Genomic DNA, 18,164 nt, shown 5'->3' on the forward strand with positions numbered 1-18,164 from the left:
GAAAACATGATTTATATCACTAATCATCAGAGAAATGCAAATTAAAACCACAATGAGATATCACCAATAAATCAACAAACAACAAGTGCTGACGAGGATGTGGAGAAAGGAGGATACTTGGGTATTGTTGGTGGGAATGCAAACTGGTGTAGCCACTGTGGAAAGCAGTATGAAGTTACCTCAAAAAATTAAAAGTGGAACTGCCTTATGACCTACTGATTCCACTTCAGGGAATATATCTGAAAAGACCCAGACACTAATTCGAAAGAATATATAAACCTCTATGTTCACTGCAGTGCTATTTACAATAGCCAAGGTTCAGAAACAGCCTAAGTGCCAATCAGTGAAGAGAGGATAAAAAAATGTGGTTCATTTGTACAATGGAATAGTACTCAGCCATAAAAAAGAAGGAAACTTTTACCATCTGCAACGCATGGAGGGACATGGAGAGTATTATGCTAAGTGAAATAAGCCAGTGGAGAAAGGTAAGTACCACATTACATCACTTACATGTGGAATCTAATGAAGAAGACAAACTAACAACAAAATAGGAACAGACTCATAGAGACAGAGAACAGACTGACAGCTGTCAGCGGAGAGAGGGTTTGGTGGGATTGGGTGAGATAGTGAAGGGATTAAGCAAAAAAAAAAAAAAAAAGACCTCATAGACACACACAACAGTATGGCAATTATCAGAGGAAAAGAGGACTGGAGGGAGGGGAAAAAGGGTAAAAGAAGGGATAAAGAGAGACGGAAGGAGACTTGACTTCTGGTGGTGAATGCGCAATACAATATACAAATGACGTGTTATAGAATTGTACACCTGAAACCTACATCATTTTATTAACCGATGCCAGTCTAAATAAATAAATAAATAAATAAATGTGACCAGACTCACTTATAAGCTAATTAAATATATGTCTCCTATATGAGATCTGTCAATGTATGAAGCAGTCAGGGACAACATTTTAAATTTGTATCTGAAACAAAAATTTTCATAAAGATGCTCAATAAATGTTATCAAAGTAGTGTTTTTATAAATATAACTTCACATGTTTTAAAACCCCCCAAAATCATGGCAACACCTGAGAATGCCATGGTAGGTGACTCTTCATCTTTTTAAAATTTGTCTAAAAAGTGAATAGTAAAATATACAGAAATAGCTGAGAAGGTGGGAACAACGGGAGATGGTGACTGATGTCCCTTCCTGGAGCCTGAGGAGAATAACCAGGCTCTGCAGCCCGGCCCACCATCTCCGTACCTCGGCCAGGTCAAGCTCCTTAAAGGGCAGTTTTATATAGAATGTATACCTCTGCTTAGCTCGCTTTCAAAAATTACCTTTAATGGTTTCCTCCACAACTTCTACTACACGATCTATTTGTTGAACCTAAAAAGAAAACAAACTGTTAGAGAAGCAATCTACACAGAGAATAAATATTGATTTGCCTTTATCCTTCTGCTTGAGTCAATGTTACAAGTCTAAGCACCCAAATCCAGGTTTTCTTTAAGTAATGCATTTGAAGATATTATTGAAAATGTTTTGTATTAATGTTTTATGTTATAATAAAGTATGAAATTGTCACTCTCCTGGCCTGTAATGACAATTTCAAAAATCATATTACATTAAACTATATTTCCTGGGCTTGTTAGAAGAGCCTATCAACATAAACTCAAAATGTCCTGAGATACAAACTGAAGTTTAATTAAAACACATCTCTTCACACAGAACTTCAAGGAAAATGGCAGAAAATGACAACCTGCAGAAAAAGGACATGCTGATATTAAGGGAATCTACCCCAAATTCCATTCTTTATTATAACACTGAAACCCCTTTTAATGACTTTTAACCCTGTACTGGGTACTCTGCTCAGGTCCATGGGCTACAAAGTCAAATAATATCAGCTCTTGCCCTAGACACCCATGACTGAGAAAGATTTCCCAGGGTGCCATGAGATCACAGAGGAAAGGCAATAAAATCTGACTGAGTGATCCAGGAATGCTTCTTGAGGGATAAGCAGGATTAGATTAGAAGAAGCCCACTAGGGAGACTGAGTTAGAGCGGCTAGAGTTTAGAAGGAAAATGAAAAAAGCAAAGACTGTAGTCCAAGAAGCTAAAGGAATAGAGAAAGTTAAATAAGAATAGATCATAAGTTGATATGCAGTTCATCACTGTTTTATTACAGAATAAGTACATGTTCAATGAACAAATTAAAACAAAATAAAAATATAAAGCAGAAATAAAGTAACCCAGAACTCCTCTATCCTCCATTTCCACTCCGCAGATGAAATCACTCATAATAGTTTGAGGACTAGATACCAAGACATTTTCCTGTGTTAAACATTTATATACAGGGTGAGGCAAAAATAGGCTTCCAGTTATGTGTAAACAAAAGTTTATTCTTGTATTTTTATTTATTAATTGCTGCATTTTTTTTCATATGAATAACTGTAAACCAACTTTTGCCACACCCTGTACCCAGTAGTCTCCCCGTATCCCTAAGGTATATGTCCCAAGGCCCCCTAGTGGAGAACTGAAATCACAGATAGCAACAAATTCTATATAATGTTATTTCCTATATACACAAACCTATACAAAAGTTTATAGGTTAGGCACAGTAACAGATTAACTATAATAACCAACAATAAAACAGAACAATGAAAACAATGTGCTGATAATCAAAGTATATCTCTAACAGCCAATCTGATTAAGAGATGGCTAAGTGACCAGTGGGTGGGTAGCATACACAACATGGATATACTGGACAAAGGAATGATTCATATCCCAGAGGGACCAGAGTGTGACAACGCAGGACAGCATGAGATTTCTTCAATCTGCTTAGAACAGCATGCAATTTAAAACCTATGAATTGTTTATTTTGGGAAATTTCCATTTAATATTCCAGCTGTGCTAACTGAAACTGCAAAAAGCAAAACTGTGCGTAAGGGGGTCTAATAGTTCTGTAGTTTTTTCTTTTCCTTTTTTTTTGTTAACAAATTATAAAACACACATGATATACAAAATAGTCTGCCTTTGATTTGTTTTCTTACATCATCAGTGCATGCAGACCTACTTCATTCATTTTACTAGCTTCCCGGTATCTCATGTACAGATATATCATAATGCATTAATCCATTCCCCTATTAATGGGCCTTTATGCTATTTCTAATCTTTATTATACAAGAACGCTGCAGTGATCTAAACTGAGACCAAAAAAAAAAAAAAAAAAGGCTTAAAAAAACTTTATGAAAAATGCAATGACAAATCTCTTTAAAATATTCCTTTGCCTCAGTGTCCTATATGAAATAAGGAAAGACTTGAGGGAACACACTTAAATCCAGCTCTGCCTCTGACCACTTGGCCCAGCATGGCATTAGCAGCAGCAATAATTATTGGGAGATTGCCAAAGGCAAGGTAAATCTCAGAGAATGAAAATATCTTTAATCCCAAACAAACTTACCTAACTGGTGACATGTCTACCTGAAACCAATGGAAACATCAGATTTGGTTTTATTAAGAGAGTCCATGTGGTTTCCTTAAAGAATGTGATCAAAGCCAGGATAACAAAAAGTTCAAAGAGGAGGAAGCCGCCAACAGTGTCAATCGCTACAAAGATAAAAAGGAATGTAAAGACCAAAATGGATATGCCTGATTTAACAGTGAAGGAAGTCGAAGAACATAAAGTAAGCTGAGAATTCAGTAGTAATGAATCTTAAATATAAGAAAATGATGGGGTAATCATTTCAAACACTATATAAGTTACAAAAATGTCTCATCACTATGTGTACACATGAAACTAATGTAATATTGTATGTCAACTGCAATAGAAACAGATAATTTTCTTTTTCAATTGAAAGAGGACTCCTGATGACTAGAAAAAATTGAGTGTAGAAAAGGTCAGTCCGGAAAAAGTCCAGGCATTGTTAATCTAACAAGAATGGTTTGTGTGACATCAATGTATCCTGGCAGCCAAAGAAAGTAGACTGGATGCATATACATGAGCAATAATGACTTCACTATACTAGCCAGTGGGGGCAGTAGACATCATTGAGTGAGCATGTGTACTGCGTGGCCATTGCATTCACAATGACTGAGTGGGGTAAAGCAACAAACCTGTCTCAAATTTTGCATTATGCTTGAACATTCCTCCATGGAAACTATTTGAATGGCTCAGAAGGCCACAGCTATGGCCTTATGAGTTGCAACTGGTGATTGGCAACTTCAACAGAACACCACAGCCATATATGCATCACATGTTGCGCAGGATTTTTTGGTGAAACCTCAAATCACCCAGGTGACTCAGCCCCTCTACAGCCCAGATTTGGTACCCTGCAACTTCTGGCTTTTCCCAAAACTAAAATCACCTTTGAAAGGAAAGAAATTTCAGACCATTGATGAGATTCGGGAAAATATGACAGGGTAGCTGACGGCAACTGGAACTGTGTAAGGTGCCAAGGTGTCTACTTTGAAGGGGACTGAGGTGTCATTGTCCCATGTACAATGTTTCTTGTATTTTGTATCTTCGTCAATAAATGTTTCTATTTTTCATAGTACATGGCTGGATACCTTCTGGACAGATCTCGTATATCCAAGAGAAATGAAAATATATGTCCACACAGAAACCTATAGATGAATGCTCATAGCAGCATTATTCCTAACAGTAAAAAGGTGGAAACAACCAAAGTGCCATCAACTGACAGATAAAAAGCTGGTATATTCATGCAATTAAACATCATTAAGCCATAAAAAGGGGAAGTAGTACTGATATATGCTAAAACATTATGCTAAGTGAAAGAAGTCAAATATTAAATGATTCTGAGGCGGTGCAGGGCTCTGGTCCCACAGAGCCGCTCTGGGCCATCACAGATGGGGAAATAAAAACAAGCCATTCCAGACATTTTTCTCAGTCTGCCAGGAGGAGGGGGGTGGCGATTTCCTCTAGTAGAGAAGGCCCTGAGCCCCTGTGTCCAATGACTTTTATTGAAAGGGTTATCAATGGGAGCTAGGTAATAGGAATGTACAGGTGATCTTATTACATCAGTATGTTAATGTTTACAGAGAATAGACAATGTTTTGAAGAAAACAAATGGCAGGAACACACCAAAATTTACGTGGGTCCGAGACAAGATGAGAAAACATAAGAGTGTAAACATAAGAGTGCCAAATGGTTTAGGGTCAGGGTCTGTAAATAATGTAAATTTCCTTCCCAGCATGAGCTGGCCATCATAGCTTTTGAGGAAAAAACAAAGCATGCTTCAAGGAATTTACTTCTAGGCCTGATTTCCCCCAGGAACCGCCCAATTGAGTTTAGGGCTGATCTCCAGTTACTGTTTCAAGCCTGAGCCAGGTCGGGGGAGCAGAGCCGCCAAGAGATAAGGAGACTTCTTTCAGATAGAATGAGGACTCCGCCCATATCAAAGCCGAGGGGTGAGGGTCTTTTCCCCCTTCTCCATGTCCCCCAAGTCCTTCCCTGATGGCCCCTGTGTGACTGTGCCTGTCCTAGGTTGCCCCTGACATTGAGGGGTCTTACCCATCATTGACTAACCAGCCATCCTCCGGGCCAAGCAGGGTGATGTGAAGGAGGCAGGGGCTGCGCCCCTCAGTGGCCTATTTTCCCAAGGTCTCCTTGCTTAGCTCCAGCCTTGGGGCCTTCTTGCCTGTCGGCAAGGCTACAATTCCTGAAACCAGGTGGGACAGTTCCCAACATGATTCCATGTATATGAAATGACCAGAATAGAGAAATCTTCAAAAACAAAGTAGATTTCTAATTGCCTATGGGTGGGTAGGGAAAGAATGGGAAAAATTGCTAAGAAGTAATTGGCTTCCTTTTGGAATGAAGAAAATATTCTAAAATTGTGGTGATGGTCATATAATTCTGTGAATATACTGAAAAGCATTGAATTACACATTTGAAAAGAGAGAATTGTATGGTATGTGAAACTATAACTGAAAAAAAAGAATCTGGAATTACCAAAAAAGTGTCGAGGGTAATCAGTCAAATGTTCTAATGTAAGGGTCATAAAGCCGAATGAAAAACTGAGCAAAATTAAAGGATACTGAAGAGACCTGATAGTTGAATCCAACTTTGGATCTGGGGTGTCTTTTTTCCTATGAAGGACATTAATTGGGACAACTGTCAACATCTGAATATGGTCTGCAAACTGACATATAATATTGTATTGATTTCATTTCCTGTTTTTATAATTGTACTAGAGTGATATTTGAAAAATCTTTGTTTTTGAAATATAGGGGTATTTAAAAGTTAAGGGTCATCATGTTTGCATCTTCCTCTCAAAAAGGATTAAAAAAAATGGGCATATATAAAAAAAGAATAATTAGCAAATTTATTAAAAATTAACATTTGGGGAATTTGGGTAATGTGTTTATGGTAATTATTTTGCTTTTCTGTGAATGTGAAATTATGTAAATGAAAATTTTGTAAAGTTAAATACATGTGAGTGTGTTTAAGAAACAGATTTTCTTTCTCTCTGATGGTCACAGAGAATTTGCATGAATGCATACAGCTCAACAGCTCAATTTATAATTCAGCCTCTGATTTATAAAAGTAATTTATTACACTTGCCTTTTTGACAGAAAAAAAAATATTGCCTACATGTGATTATTTAATTACTGGGTGGTGTAAGGAAGCTTGAGAACTTTAAAAATAAGGGTCAACCAAATTTGAAGAAAAAAATTTTTTAAAGTATTTGATTACAAACAAGCAGGGGAGAAGTTCATTAGTGATTTAATGAAAATATTGTGTCATTTCCGTTCTTCCTAAGGAGGATATTGGAGGAAGAGAGTAAGGAAGGGGAGACAGAAAAAGAGAGAAGAGTGGGAGTGAGTAAAATGGAAGAAGTAGTTAGGAAGCAAAGAAAAAAAGCATAGAGTGAGAGAGAGGGAGAGAAGAAAAGCAATCATGAGTGAAAGAACAAACTCAAAACTCACATACAGTAAAGAAGGATACATTGAATTCATTCTGGGGAGAAAAGGAAAGCTGTTTTTAATTAATACTATAAATTGTAGCCCTGAATACACAAGAGCTTAGTCTCTGGTATATAATTCAAATAAAATAAATAAAACAGTATCTTGTGTCCTTCAGGCACCTAGTTATAAATATACAGGGGAAAAAAGGCATGCAGTATGTTCTATTACTGACTCCATATGTTCTCGACAATGAAAAAAAGGAGTTGGTTAATAAACAATTCATAAAGAACATTAATGAGTAATTCTGCTGCAGAACTTTTCAAAGAAATCCATAAAATATTTTATTCAGCTATTTTGAACCACTCCGAATTTATAAGTAAACATATTGAAGAAACAAACCTACACAAAGGCACCTAAAGCAAATAAAAGTGCTAAGCAGAAATATCCTAATTGTTCAGAGCAGTGCAATCTAATAGAATTTCTATGGTGATAGAAATGTTTATATGCTGTATAATGTTCAACATAGTAGCCACACTTAGTTATTGCATACCTGCAATGTGGGCAGTGTGACTGAGGAATTAATTTTAACTTTAGTTAACTTAAGCAGTCACATGTGTCTACTGGCAACCATACTGGAAAGCACAGGTTTGTAGCATAACTAACAAAACCAGCCAGTTTGTGGTAATGTGTTATGGCAGCCCTAGGACACCAATACACATCGCAAACATAATGGTTCTAAGTTGACCAATAAAAAGGTCAGTCAGGGAGCACACTGACCCTATTCTGCAGGGGTTCTGCTTAGCACGCACTTGAAGTATCTTTTTTTCTAAACAATCAGCAGCTCGATAAATCAGTAACTGGTAATAACACAGTAATAGCTAACATTTTTGAGGAGTTACTACGTCCCAGGCTCTGTGATAACACAACACATGCACTATCTCATTTAATCCTCACAACATTCCTAGGCTAAATACTACCATTATTTCTGAGGGTGAGGGAACTGAAGTGTAAGGACAGTCACCTACATTCTTGCCTGTTATTTCTAGTAGATCTCATCTAGGAATGGCACATAGATGACACATTTTATGAGTTTCCCTTTTCCTATACACATGAAGGCCATTACTAAATGATCACCGAATGCTCTCCAAGTGAACCTGGAATTTCAGGAGACTCAGGCAACAACTATTCCCCCAACCTCTCTCCCAAAAAAATCACCACCGACGTGCATACATTCACTTGACAAATATCTATTAAGCACCAACCAAGCACGACACATTGTTCCAGGAATTGAGGATATAATGGTGAAAAATACCAAGTGCTTGCTTCATAGACCTTACATTTTAATCAAGGAGACAAACATATAAGTAATTGAAAATGTTCATGCCCTATCACAGATGCTACGAAGAAAATACAATCTGGGACTGGCAGGAGGTGGAGAAAGCAATTTAGCAATAGTATTCCATTTAAACCTCAGAACAGGTAGCAGCATTAAATCCTGGGACCTGGACCCTAAGACAGAAGCATCAACACAAACCTCCAGAGGGAAGGGTGCATAAAACGGCTGAGAGACAAAAATGAGAGGGAGTGAGGGGCAGAGTGGTGGGAGGAGGAGTCAGATAATTAAGGAAAGATTACGGTAGGGGGGTGGGGGGGGCAAAGGTAGGTTTACATTTGTCCATACGGAAAAATGTGTGATATAAGAATAAATAATAATAAAGTCTGTGTTTCACATACTCACAACTGTAAACCTCCTTTTACCCACACCCTGTATATGAGACCTTGTAACTCATGCTATGCAGTTTAGATTTTACTAGCAATAGGAAGTCACTGGAGGGTTAAAAGAACCACCTTAAATGCATCCCTGGAGCTAATCCTATGGAAAATATGCAAAGACTACTCTTTATCCACATTTCTGTTACTTGCTGTGGGTTTTATTTATACTTAATGAATACTTAATGGCTGGGGTTTTATTACCCTGTGATTTTACCCCAAGACACCTGAAATCCTTACACGACGAGTAAGAGAGTCTACCTATATTATATATACACTTAAACTTGGATGCAGAGAAATTTCTCATTAGTTCTGTTAATTTTGATTGCATATAAATAACCTAGGACAACCTGTCATCATCCTAATTAAGAAATATCATACCAAAACTTTAAAACTACCTAAAAACTCTACCAACATTTAAAAGGAAAAAAAAATGCTTTTTTATCTCATTAAGAGCCATTTATATAAAAAGCCTTTTCCATCATGTCTTTGTTCAAGTTTTTCACATTTACAATAATGGAAGTTTGACCCAATAATCAGCATCTGACAGATTAAAATTCAGGGCTGACTTCTCTATAAATATATTTTCTCTCTAAAAATCTTTCTCCAAACTTTTAAGAAAACTCCCTCCCTCTAAAAGTGTTATTTATTGGAAGAGAGCTCTATTTCCAAATATCTTCAAATTGGAGAAATCCATAGCAGTCAACAAATTAACATCTTTCAACTCTACTAGATGAAAGAGTTATTGAATTCACAAAACTGTGAACAAATTTGCTAGTGAGTTAAACAAAAGAGCATTTAATGCTACATGTGGTTTAACTTTTTGAACAAAACTTTCTCATCTCCCAGCATATTTTCATCTTCTTTCATCTCTTCGTTGAGAACAATTCTTCCCCAACAGTAGAAATAGCCCTTTCATTAAAAATTATATGACAGAACATTCCACACATGACTAAAAGCATACTTTCTACCTAAATGGTACCAGTAAGTGACTATCACTTAGTAAGAGATAAAAAATTACTAATTAAAAGATGAGGCCAGGCTAGATGATGCCAGCAAAATGAATATCAGTACCAGGAACTTCTTTCTCTTAAATCCTGTTAAAATGCCTATAAATCTTTCTGCAGGGGGGAAAAAAAAATCTTTCATCAGTTATAACAAAATCAACATGCTAAGCTCAATTATATATAGAAAACATGATTTGGGATATTAGAATAGTGTATTAAATAATAGGACATGTTATATAGTAAAAAAAAAATTTAAGCAATACTAATGTTAAAAGCAAAAATATTAAAACTAAAAGAAAATACATATTAGAAATATAAAACATAATTAATAAACACCGCCTTGTGTACCAGGCAGAATAATGGCCTCCCCAAAGTTTTCAGATGCCCTAATTCCGAGAACCAGTGAATACGTTCCCTGACTTGGGAAATGGGTTTTTCAGAAGGGACTAAGGACCTTGAGATGATGAGATTAGCATGGACAGTCCAGATGGGCCCAATCTAGTCACAGGAGTTGCTATTGTTCCCTTAGGTTGGAAGGAGGTCACACATCAAGGAACGTGAGCGGCCTCTAAAAGCTGGAAAAGGCAAGAAAAAGGACTCTCCCCTGAGGTCAGAAAAGAATGCACCCCTGTCTTGACTTCAGTTCAGTAAAACCCATGTCCAACTTGCAATCTCCAAAATATGTGTTTTAAGCTACTGTGTTTATGGTGACTTGTTACAGGGCCTAAAAAGCTAACACACCAATTAACAAGCACATGATAGAGTTAGCATCATAAAAGAGGGAAAGGAAAAATTTAAAAATGAAAGCTATAGAAATAGCTAGGAACGACATGGAAAACATTAAGTTAAATGTGTACCTTATATTTAACATTCACTCAACAAGTATTTATTGAGTTAGACACTATACTGAGCACAGAAAGTAATATAAAAATTTAAAATAATAGTAAACAAAATCCCTGGCTTTATAGAGCCTAAGGGTCCATAATAGTAAACTGCAAATAGATTGAAGGCTTGAATAAATTCTTTCCATTCTTTAAAAAAGTTTTGAAAAAAGAGAAGAGAAATAGATACTTTATTAGTCCTGTTCCTAGATTCTGGGAATATAACTTTTTAAGTTTTAAAGCCACAAAAGAAATTACCCACTTACGCCCCTACAAAATATTCTAGGTTTCTACTATATCAAAATTCTGAAAGACAGTGAAAAACAATGACAAAAAGACAGATAAAGCTTTTCTCCATGTTAAAATAGACTGATTTTCGACTGATGAGTTATATGAGTCCCTTATATAGTCTGTATATAAACTCTTTTAAGAGCTATGTGTTTTGCAAATACTTTCTCCCAGTCTATGGTTTGTCTTTTCATTTTCTTAATAGCATCATTTGGGAGCAAAAGTATCTAATTTTGATGAAGTCCAACTTATTAACTTCTTTTTTTTTTCATGTCTTAAGAAAAAGTTTTGCATGTCATATGTATGGCCTCCCTAAGAAAATTTTCTAATTCATGCTCACTGCACCAGCACCTCGCCCCTGCCCAAAAAGGAGAAAGTGGTAAAAAATTCTAACACTTTACCAAAGACATATGGATGGCAGATAATCACATAAAAATATGCTCAACACCATTAGCCAACTTAGAAAAGCACATTAAGACCACAATGAGATACCACTACACATCTAGTAAAATTGCTACAATTGAAAAACTTGCAGTACCAAATTTTGGTGAGGATGTGAATAAACCGGGCTGCTGGCAGAAATGCAAAGTGGTACAGCTATTTTGGAAAATACTTCAGTAGTTTCTTAGAAGGTTGAGCAGACGCTTACCATGTCACCATACAATACCATTCCTAGGAATCTACCCAAGATATTGCAAACATATCCACACAAAAACCTATCTATGAATGTTTACAGGAATTTTATTTTTAATAGCCCAAAACTAGAAACAACATAAATTTCCACCAACTGGTGAACAGATGAAGAAAGTGTGGTTCATCATGCAGTAAAATAATTCTAGGCAATAAAAAGCAATGATCAACAATTACAACAACATGGATGAATACTGAATGCATTATGCTAAGTGAAAAAAGCAGGAAACAAGTAACACACAGTTCCATTTATATGACATTCTGAAAAATGCAAGACTACACGGCCAAAAATAAGGGCAGTCAATGCCAAGGACTGTGGGTATGTGTGGTTGGTCAGGGGACAGGGCTGAGTACGAAAAAACACAAGGAAACTTTTTAGCACAAGGAAAAGGTTCTGGTTTTTTTTTGTTTGTTTTGTTTTGTTTTGTTTTGTTTTGTTTTTGGTGGTGCTTATACAAGCGTATACGTTTGTCAGAATCCATTGATGATGAATTTCACTATGTGCTGATTATACGTCAACAAATCTTACTTAAAATAAAAAAAGAATAGTATCAAGAGTTTATAAGAAAACAATGAACAGGTAATAAATAAAAGGTGTATAGATTACTTATTAGATTATTCTAGATTTATTAGATTATTCATATAACTCATTACACTAGATTACTCTGTTTCTAACCCTCACCTTTTTATGCTATCTTAACGCCCACCCCGTCTCTCACCTTGCCTGTTAAGTCTGACTTTAGCATTGCGTGGAATACGCGCTCCATCTCTCTACCCTCCCCCACCGCCCCACCACCCCCATCACTTATCTGGACTACTCCAAACACACCTGGGAACACTATTCCCTGCAATACGCGCTCAAGTCAGGACACACTTCTTGCTCTGTCTTCTCCCTTCCAGGCACACTTAGGCACACTTAGGCCCACGGCTTTTCCTTAGACATGTTGACGTTTCTGCTCAAAAGCCCTTTCTCCTTTCTCCATTCACCTAACCACTGCTCACACCTGTGTTACTCTGCTCTGTTATCTCTAGCAAATAGTTTCATCCTAGGCACAGAGTGGATCCCAGAGCTCCGCACAGCTTCATCCCCATGCTCAATGTTAATTCCACCAGTAAGTGAATTACATTTTTCTTAAAAGCTAATACTGAGCCACTTAACTATGTACCAGGCACCATGCTAAGCAATGACAGGTATTATCTCATTTAACCCTTAGAGAACTCAGTTAGTTTCTATTATTCCTCCCATTCTACAGATGAAGAAACTGAGGCATGAAAAGAACTTACTTGTACAAGATCACACAGCTAGTAAGTGGTGTAGCAGGCATATAAACGTATGCAATCTAGTTCACCAATCAGGCTCTTAACTACTGTGACACTCTACTTTTCTTATAATTCAATAGGAGAAAAATGTACACATACAGGTAAATTAAAAGAGGCCTTAAAAAAGATAATAGATATTGGAAGGTACAAACATGAATGGGCTTTTAAATTTACATGTCATTGTATTAGGATACAGCCTTTTGATAGTTAAAAGTAAAATAAAAACCTAATGTGAAAAGAAGAAATATTAGAAGGCATGAAGTAGTGAAAAAGAGGCTACAGTTTTTCTCAGGCTTTGTCCTCAATATCAATGCCACCATTATCGTGACATTGTCTCACTGCATCAATTTATTTCCCATTCATAATATGGTATGTAACAGAAGTATTCTCAAATATAGCCTCTTTCAAATGCTGTTTTATTTATACGTACAATATCCAAAATTAAAGTGTTCACATTTGAAATGGTCATTATGCTGTTTGACTTTTCAGGATTAGAGCAGCCTGCCCGAAAAAACGTTTAAACCACTGCAAATCAACTGAGTAACAGTTCCTGAGATAAGTGGGCACCTACGTTATCACATTTTTGTTCAGCTCTCCAAAGAAAATGTGCATCTGTCTGCAAGACTTACAGCTTGTACATCAGGCAGTTTTGCCATCTACATATTTTCAACATCAAATTATATATTCCGCTGTGAACAGCATGATTGAGAGTTACATCATGTGTATTAATTTGTAGTTTATTTAGGATTTCTAGAGATGATATACAATTACGACAAAGACAAGTCTAATGAGTCAATACCAAGACCAAGTTCAAATGCTGTCCTTATTCATTAACACAGAAAATCTTTACAAAATATACAGGTTTTGTTAGCAGGCTGTCCTGTAACAGAGCAAAAACCCAACCTTCCTAAGAAATGTTATGCTTATTAATAATGGCTACTGCAATAATTGGAAAATAACAATACCTTCATAAAAAACTCCAGCAAATAAATATTATTTCACCCATCTATCCCTAACACAGCTCCTAACCAATGGGCACAGGTGTATTTCCATCAGAACCTTACAGAGAAATTCCCAACTAATCACTCTCTGTGGTCTAGGGACCATCCTACCACATTCTCCAGGAGGCTGGAAATGTTCTAGGCTCAAACCAGATATCTCACCTCAAAAACTGTAATGTAAGCTCTACGCAGACAGGATCCCTAATGATTTTATGTACTACTGCATCCCTACCATGCAGAACATGAGCTAGCACATAGTAGGCACTCAGTACATATTTGCTAAATCAGAAGAAGTATAATGCAGCAGCCCCAAGATCTAAGCTAAACTTTCTGAGTCCTGAAGTCTATTTTTTTTTTTTCTACCAGACTTTATCAGAGAACATCCTGCCTTCTGGCTGTTCTAAAAGAAACTTTCGAGCCAACAAATGAGCTGAAGGGAAGGAAACGAATGTTCAGTAGGTACAGTCACAAGATCATGAAACTACCTAGAACTAGATACAGAGTAACCAATTTAAACAAATAGGAAAAAATGATACTGTATGAAAACTCATTCCACAGTGGATGGTTAACCATAACTATCTGCCAAAGGAGAAATGAAAATTTTCACAGTAAAGTAAAATGTTCCAAGATAGTGAAAAAAATTGTAAAGCTCTTGAGTGGTAACCTATAAATACATATATTTTAGACATAAAATATAAACTTCATTTAATCATTCTAGAAGAAAGTTTGGCTAAGAAAGATATTTTTATCCAAGCCATCTACATTTTAAATCTGTTCTTTCCCCTCTTCCAATGTGAAAAAATATTAGACAGGTGTCTGCTCCAAAATGGCAGGTTACTGCCACCAAAGCTAGTTCTGGACCTAGAGGTTGATGGGTTTTTACTTCTATTTTCTTTCCGTGCACCACCACACAAATAATGTTAATCACAACTAGAGAGTTTTAGGAGGCAGCAACACAGACAATGAAAAAGGCCCAGAGGTCAAATCACCAATTATTACATGCCCTCACTGCATTGCTATCTCTGATTATGAAAACAAATTAAATACCCCATTTCTAAAGGCTGATATTGGTGGAAATTAACATGTTACGATGGTAGTAATATTCTTCTTATTAAATACCTTCCTAAATGCTATGAGCATTTGCAAACATGGGATAGTATGTCTTTTAACTCAGGGGTGCAATAAGTAGTTTGCTCACTGACTGATCCCCAACTAACGGCAGCTTTCTATTTCAATCACCTGGTCGATGGAACTGACACATTCTCCCTGGATTGCGGGGTGGAAGGGATTAAATCCTAGCAGGCAGGGAAAACACAGAATGCAGTTACAGCTGTTCTTCCTTCCACCTCTATTAACACCCTCCATCACAGAAATTCTGCGAGGGAAATTCTGTGAAGGAGTAACAGCTTTCACCAGACTGTAAATCAAATGTGCAATACAATTCCAAACATCCTCCTAAAAATAGTTCCCAAAATCACTGAATTTAAACATCTTCATATTTTTTCACACTTCAGAATTGTTTTTCCTTTAATTCATTTCTTCATTTCAATGTAACTCATTTTATTTCAGAAGGTTTCTGATTTTATAGCAATATAATTCATTTCTTTATTTCAATGTAATTCATTTTATTTCAGGTTTCTGACTTTATAGCAAGTCTAACAATTCTATTCAGAAATAGTCTCTCCAAACACCAGTTACAAATGATTTTGGTTTCCTATTTCAGACTTTTTTTCCCAAAATTCTTGTTTCTGTGGACATAATTTTTATGAGTTAGTTATGCCCTGGCCTGTGTGGCTCAGCTGGCTGGGCATCATCCCGCAAAGCAAAGGGCTCTCAGTTTGATTCCCGGTCAGGGCACATGCCTGAGTTCAAGGTTTGGTCCCCAGTCAGGGCACATACATAACGCAACCAATAAATGTTTCTCTCTCACATTCATGTTTTCTTCCCCTTTCTTTCTCACTCCCTTCACCTCTCTCTAAAAAAATTTTAAAAATAAAAAGAAAATTTAAAAAGTCAGTTATGATAGATGTCATCTTGCTGTTGCAGAAAACTGCTCTATAAAACAATGTTGACAAAAAATAACCATATAGTTTAATAATATATGCTGAAAATAAAATTAAATTACAACTGTAAAATATTTCTACTGATAGTGTGACTCAACTTTTGGAAACTTTTCACCATGTACTGTTTTTAAATTAAAATAAAAACTCCTTTGTGGGCATTAATGTGTGATGTATATTTTCTAAAAATCAGAAAATACTGATATTCAACAATTAAGAATAATTAAATACATCATGGCATATCTTTCAATAGAATATTAATGAAGAATTTAAAATTATTAAAAAAACCATGTAATAAAAGCTCATGGAAAAATAAGAAGACAAAATAGTTTGGTGAGTATAATTAAGTAAAATATGCAAAGATTAAAAATCTGAAGAGGATAAGTAAGGTTACAATTATTATGCTAAGGTGTTGGAATCATGATTTTCATTCTATTGACTTTTTAAAACATATTTTTAAGTTTGCTATCTGATTATGGTTTTTCCAATTATAAAGGAGCAAAATAAAATCTAAAGAAGTTTAAAAGTAATACAATGGGACTAGGTAACAGAACAAAAAGGGTGCTAGGTTAAATAGAAAAACAGCCCTGGCTGGTGTGGCTCAGGGACTTCAGTGCTGGCCTGTGAACCAAAGGGTCTCTGGTTCGATTCCCAGTCTGGGCACATGCCTGGGTTGTGGGCCAGGTCCCCATTAGGAGGCACATGAGAGACAACCACGTGTTGATGTTTCTCTCCCTCTCTCCCTCCCTTCCACTCTGTCTAAAAATAAGTAAAACCTTTTTTAAAAAATAGAAAAACAATGTTTAGCTGTTATAGCCATAGGTTTACATTATGCCTGAAAATCATCTTCTACATTAAAAGCACTGGGGGTCCTCCCTTGCACTATCCTGAGACTCTTGCCTTCATCCTAACATATCCTCAGCTCTTCACTGCACACCATGGAATTCAAGAACATGTTACTATATGTACAAAGAGAAGATGGTTTTTGCCATACTAAAGAAATTCTACTATTCTGGTAACTTAATTCCTTGAGGTGAAATCTAAGATGAATCCCAAGCTTTTACCACATTTCATCTCTAAAACAAAATTCTAACTAGTTTCCCATTTCCCTAACACAGCAGGATTATGTTTATGGGGAAAGTTAGCCTGACACGAAAAGATAACTCAGGACTCCAGTTCATTTCATTCCTCAAACTCAGAGAACTCAAAATGTAAACAAGAAGAGTGATGAAAAAAAAAAGCTCAAGTTCCCAAACATTCAGATTCTGTTTGTTTAACATGAGAATGTTTGTTCAAAGATTATTAAATCTGCTAGTGGGGCAAGAACTTCACTGAAGAAAACAAGTTCATTACACTGAGAATACAGTATAAGAACCTGTCACTGGTACATCAGATAAGGAAAAACCCAATAAATCTCAATCCAGGTGCCAATTATTCATATAATTTTTTTTCTTTGAGCATACAATACTTTTATATTTTTAAAAAACTGAAAAAGACTTTTTAAAAGATTCCTGAGCACAGCTGCAGTAGAATGATGGAAAGGATGAAGCACCACCATGTGGTCAACAAATATTGACTGACTGGGCCATTTTGTGAATAATGACAGCTACAAAAATAAGAAAGACAGTAGATCACAGTCTCCTGACTTCACAGAGCTGACTGCCCAACAGGGGAAAAAAGTATGCCAACAACAAAAATACAAGGGAAGATTCCTTCATTCAGTCAGTCAGTCACCCAGCACTTGAAGAGTGCCTACTGTACATCAGGCACGATGGGAAAGGCTGAAGAAACCCATTGAGGGTTTTTAAAAAAACTGAATAGCTGTCATCGTGAAGCTAATAATTTAAATAGAGAGGTAGACTTTATTGAAAAAAATCATGTAGGTTAACCCCCCCAATCACAACTCTGTGAAAGGCTGAAAGAGCACATGGCAAGCAACTGCACAGTGAGCAAAGGGAACCCGGAGAAGTGGGGCATTCCAAAAAAGGCATCTATGTACTGGGGGATGACAAGTAATGTAGTGTGGTGGGAGAATTATAATAATATAGCAATACCAGACAGGCAAGGACCAGGTTATTATTAAGGCACTTAAATTCCATGCTATGACTTACTTATTCTGTTAGTTGTGTTGTTTTTTTTTTTTAATGAGAAAATCTAGAACATGTTTTTGTGCTAAGATGAAAACGTTACACAGACATGACAAAGTTTCACAGCAACAGGGG

General features: G+C 36.4%; 1 protein-coding gene across 5 annotated transcripts in view; it reads right to left on the minus strand.

The window, feature by feature from the left end:
* The window catches only part of CDKAL1 (CDK5 regulatory subunit associated protein 1 like 1), a 609,813-nt gene that overhangs the window by 411,880 nt on the left and 179,769 nt on the right, over window positions 1–18,164 (minus strand). For all 5 annotated transcript variants that reach the window (XM_054592196.1, XM_054592193.1, XM_054592194.1 and 2 more), the window contains one exon: window positions 1,339–1,387. In XM_054592196.1, the coding sequence (XP_054448171.1) occupies window positions 1,339–1,387 (49 nt within the window). The remainder of the gene's footprint in view (window positions 1–1,338; window positions 1,388–18,164) is intronic.

The sequence above is a fragment of the Pteronotus mesoamericanus genome, unplaced genomic scaffold (assembly GCF_021234165.1).
Source record: "Pteronotus mesoamericanus isolate MK-2021 breed Mesoamerican mustached bat unplaced genomic scaffold, CSHL_Meso_final scaffold_31, whole genome shotgun sequence".
NCBI lineage: Eukaryota > Metazoa > Chordata > Mammalia > Chiroptera > Mormoopidae > Pteronotus > Pteronotus mesoamericanus.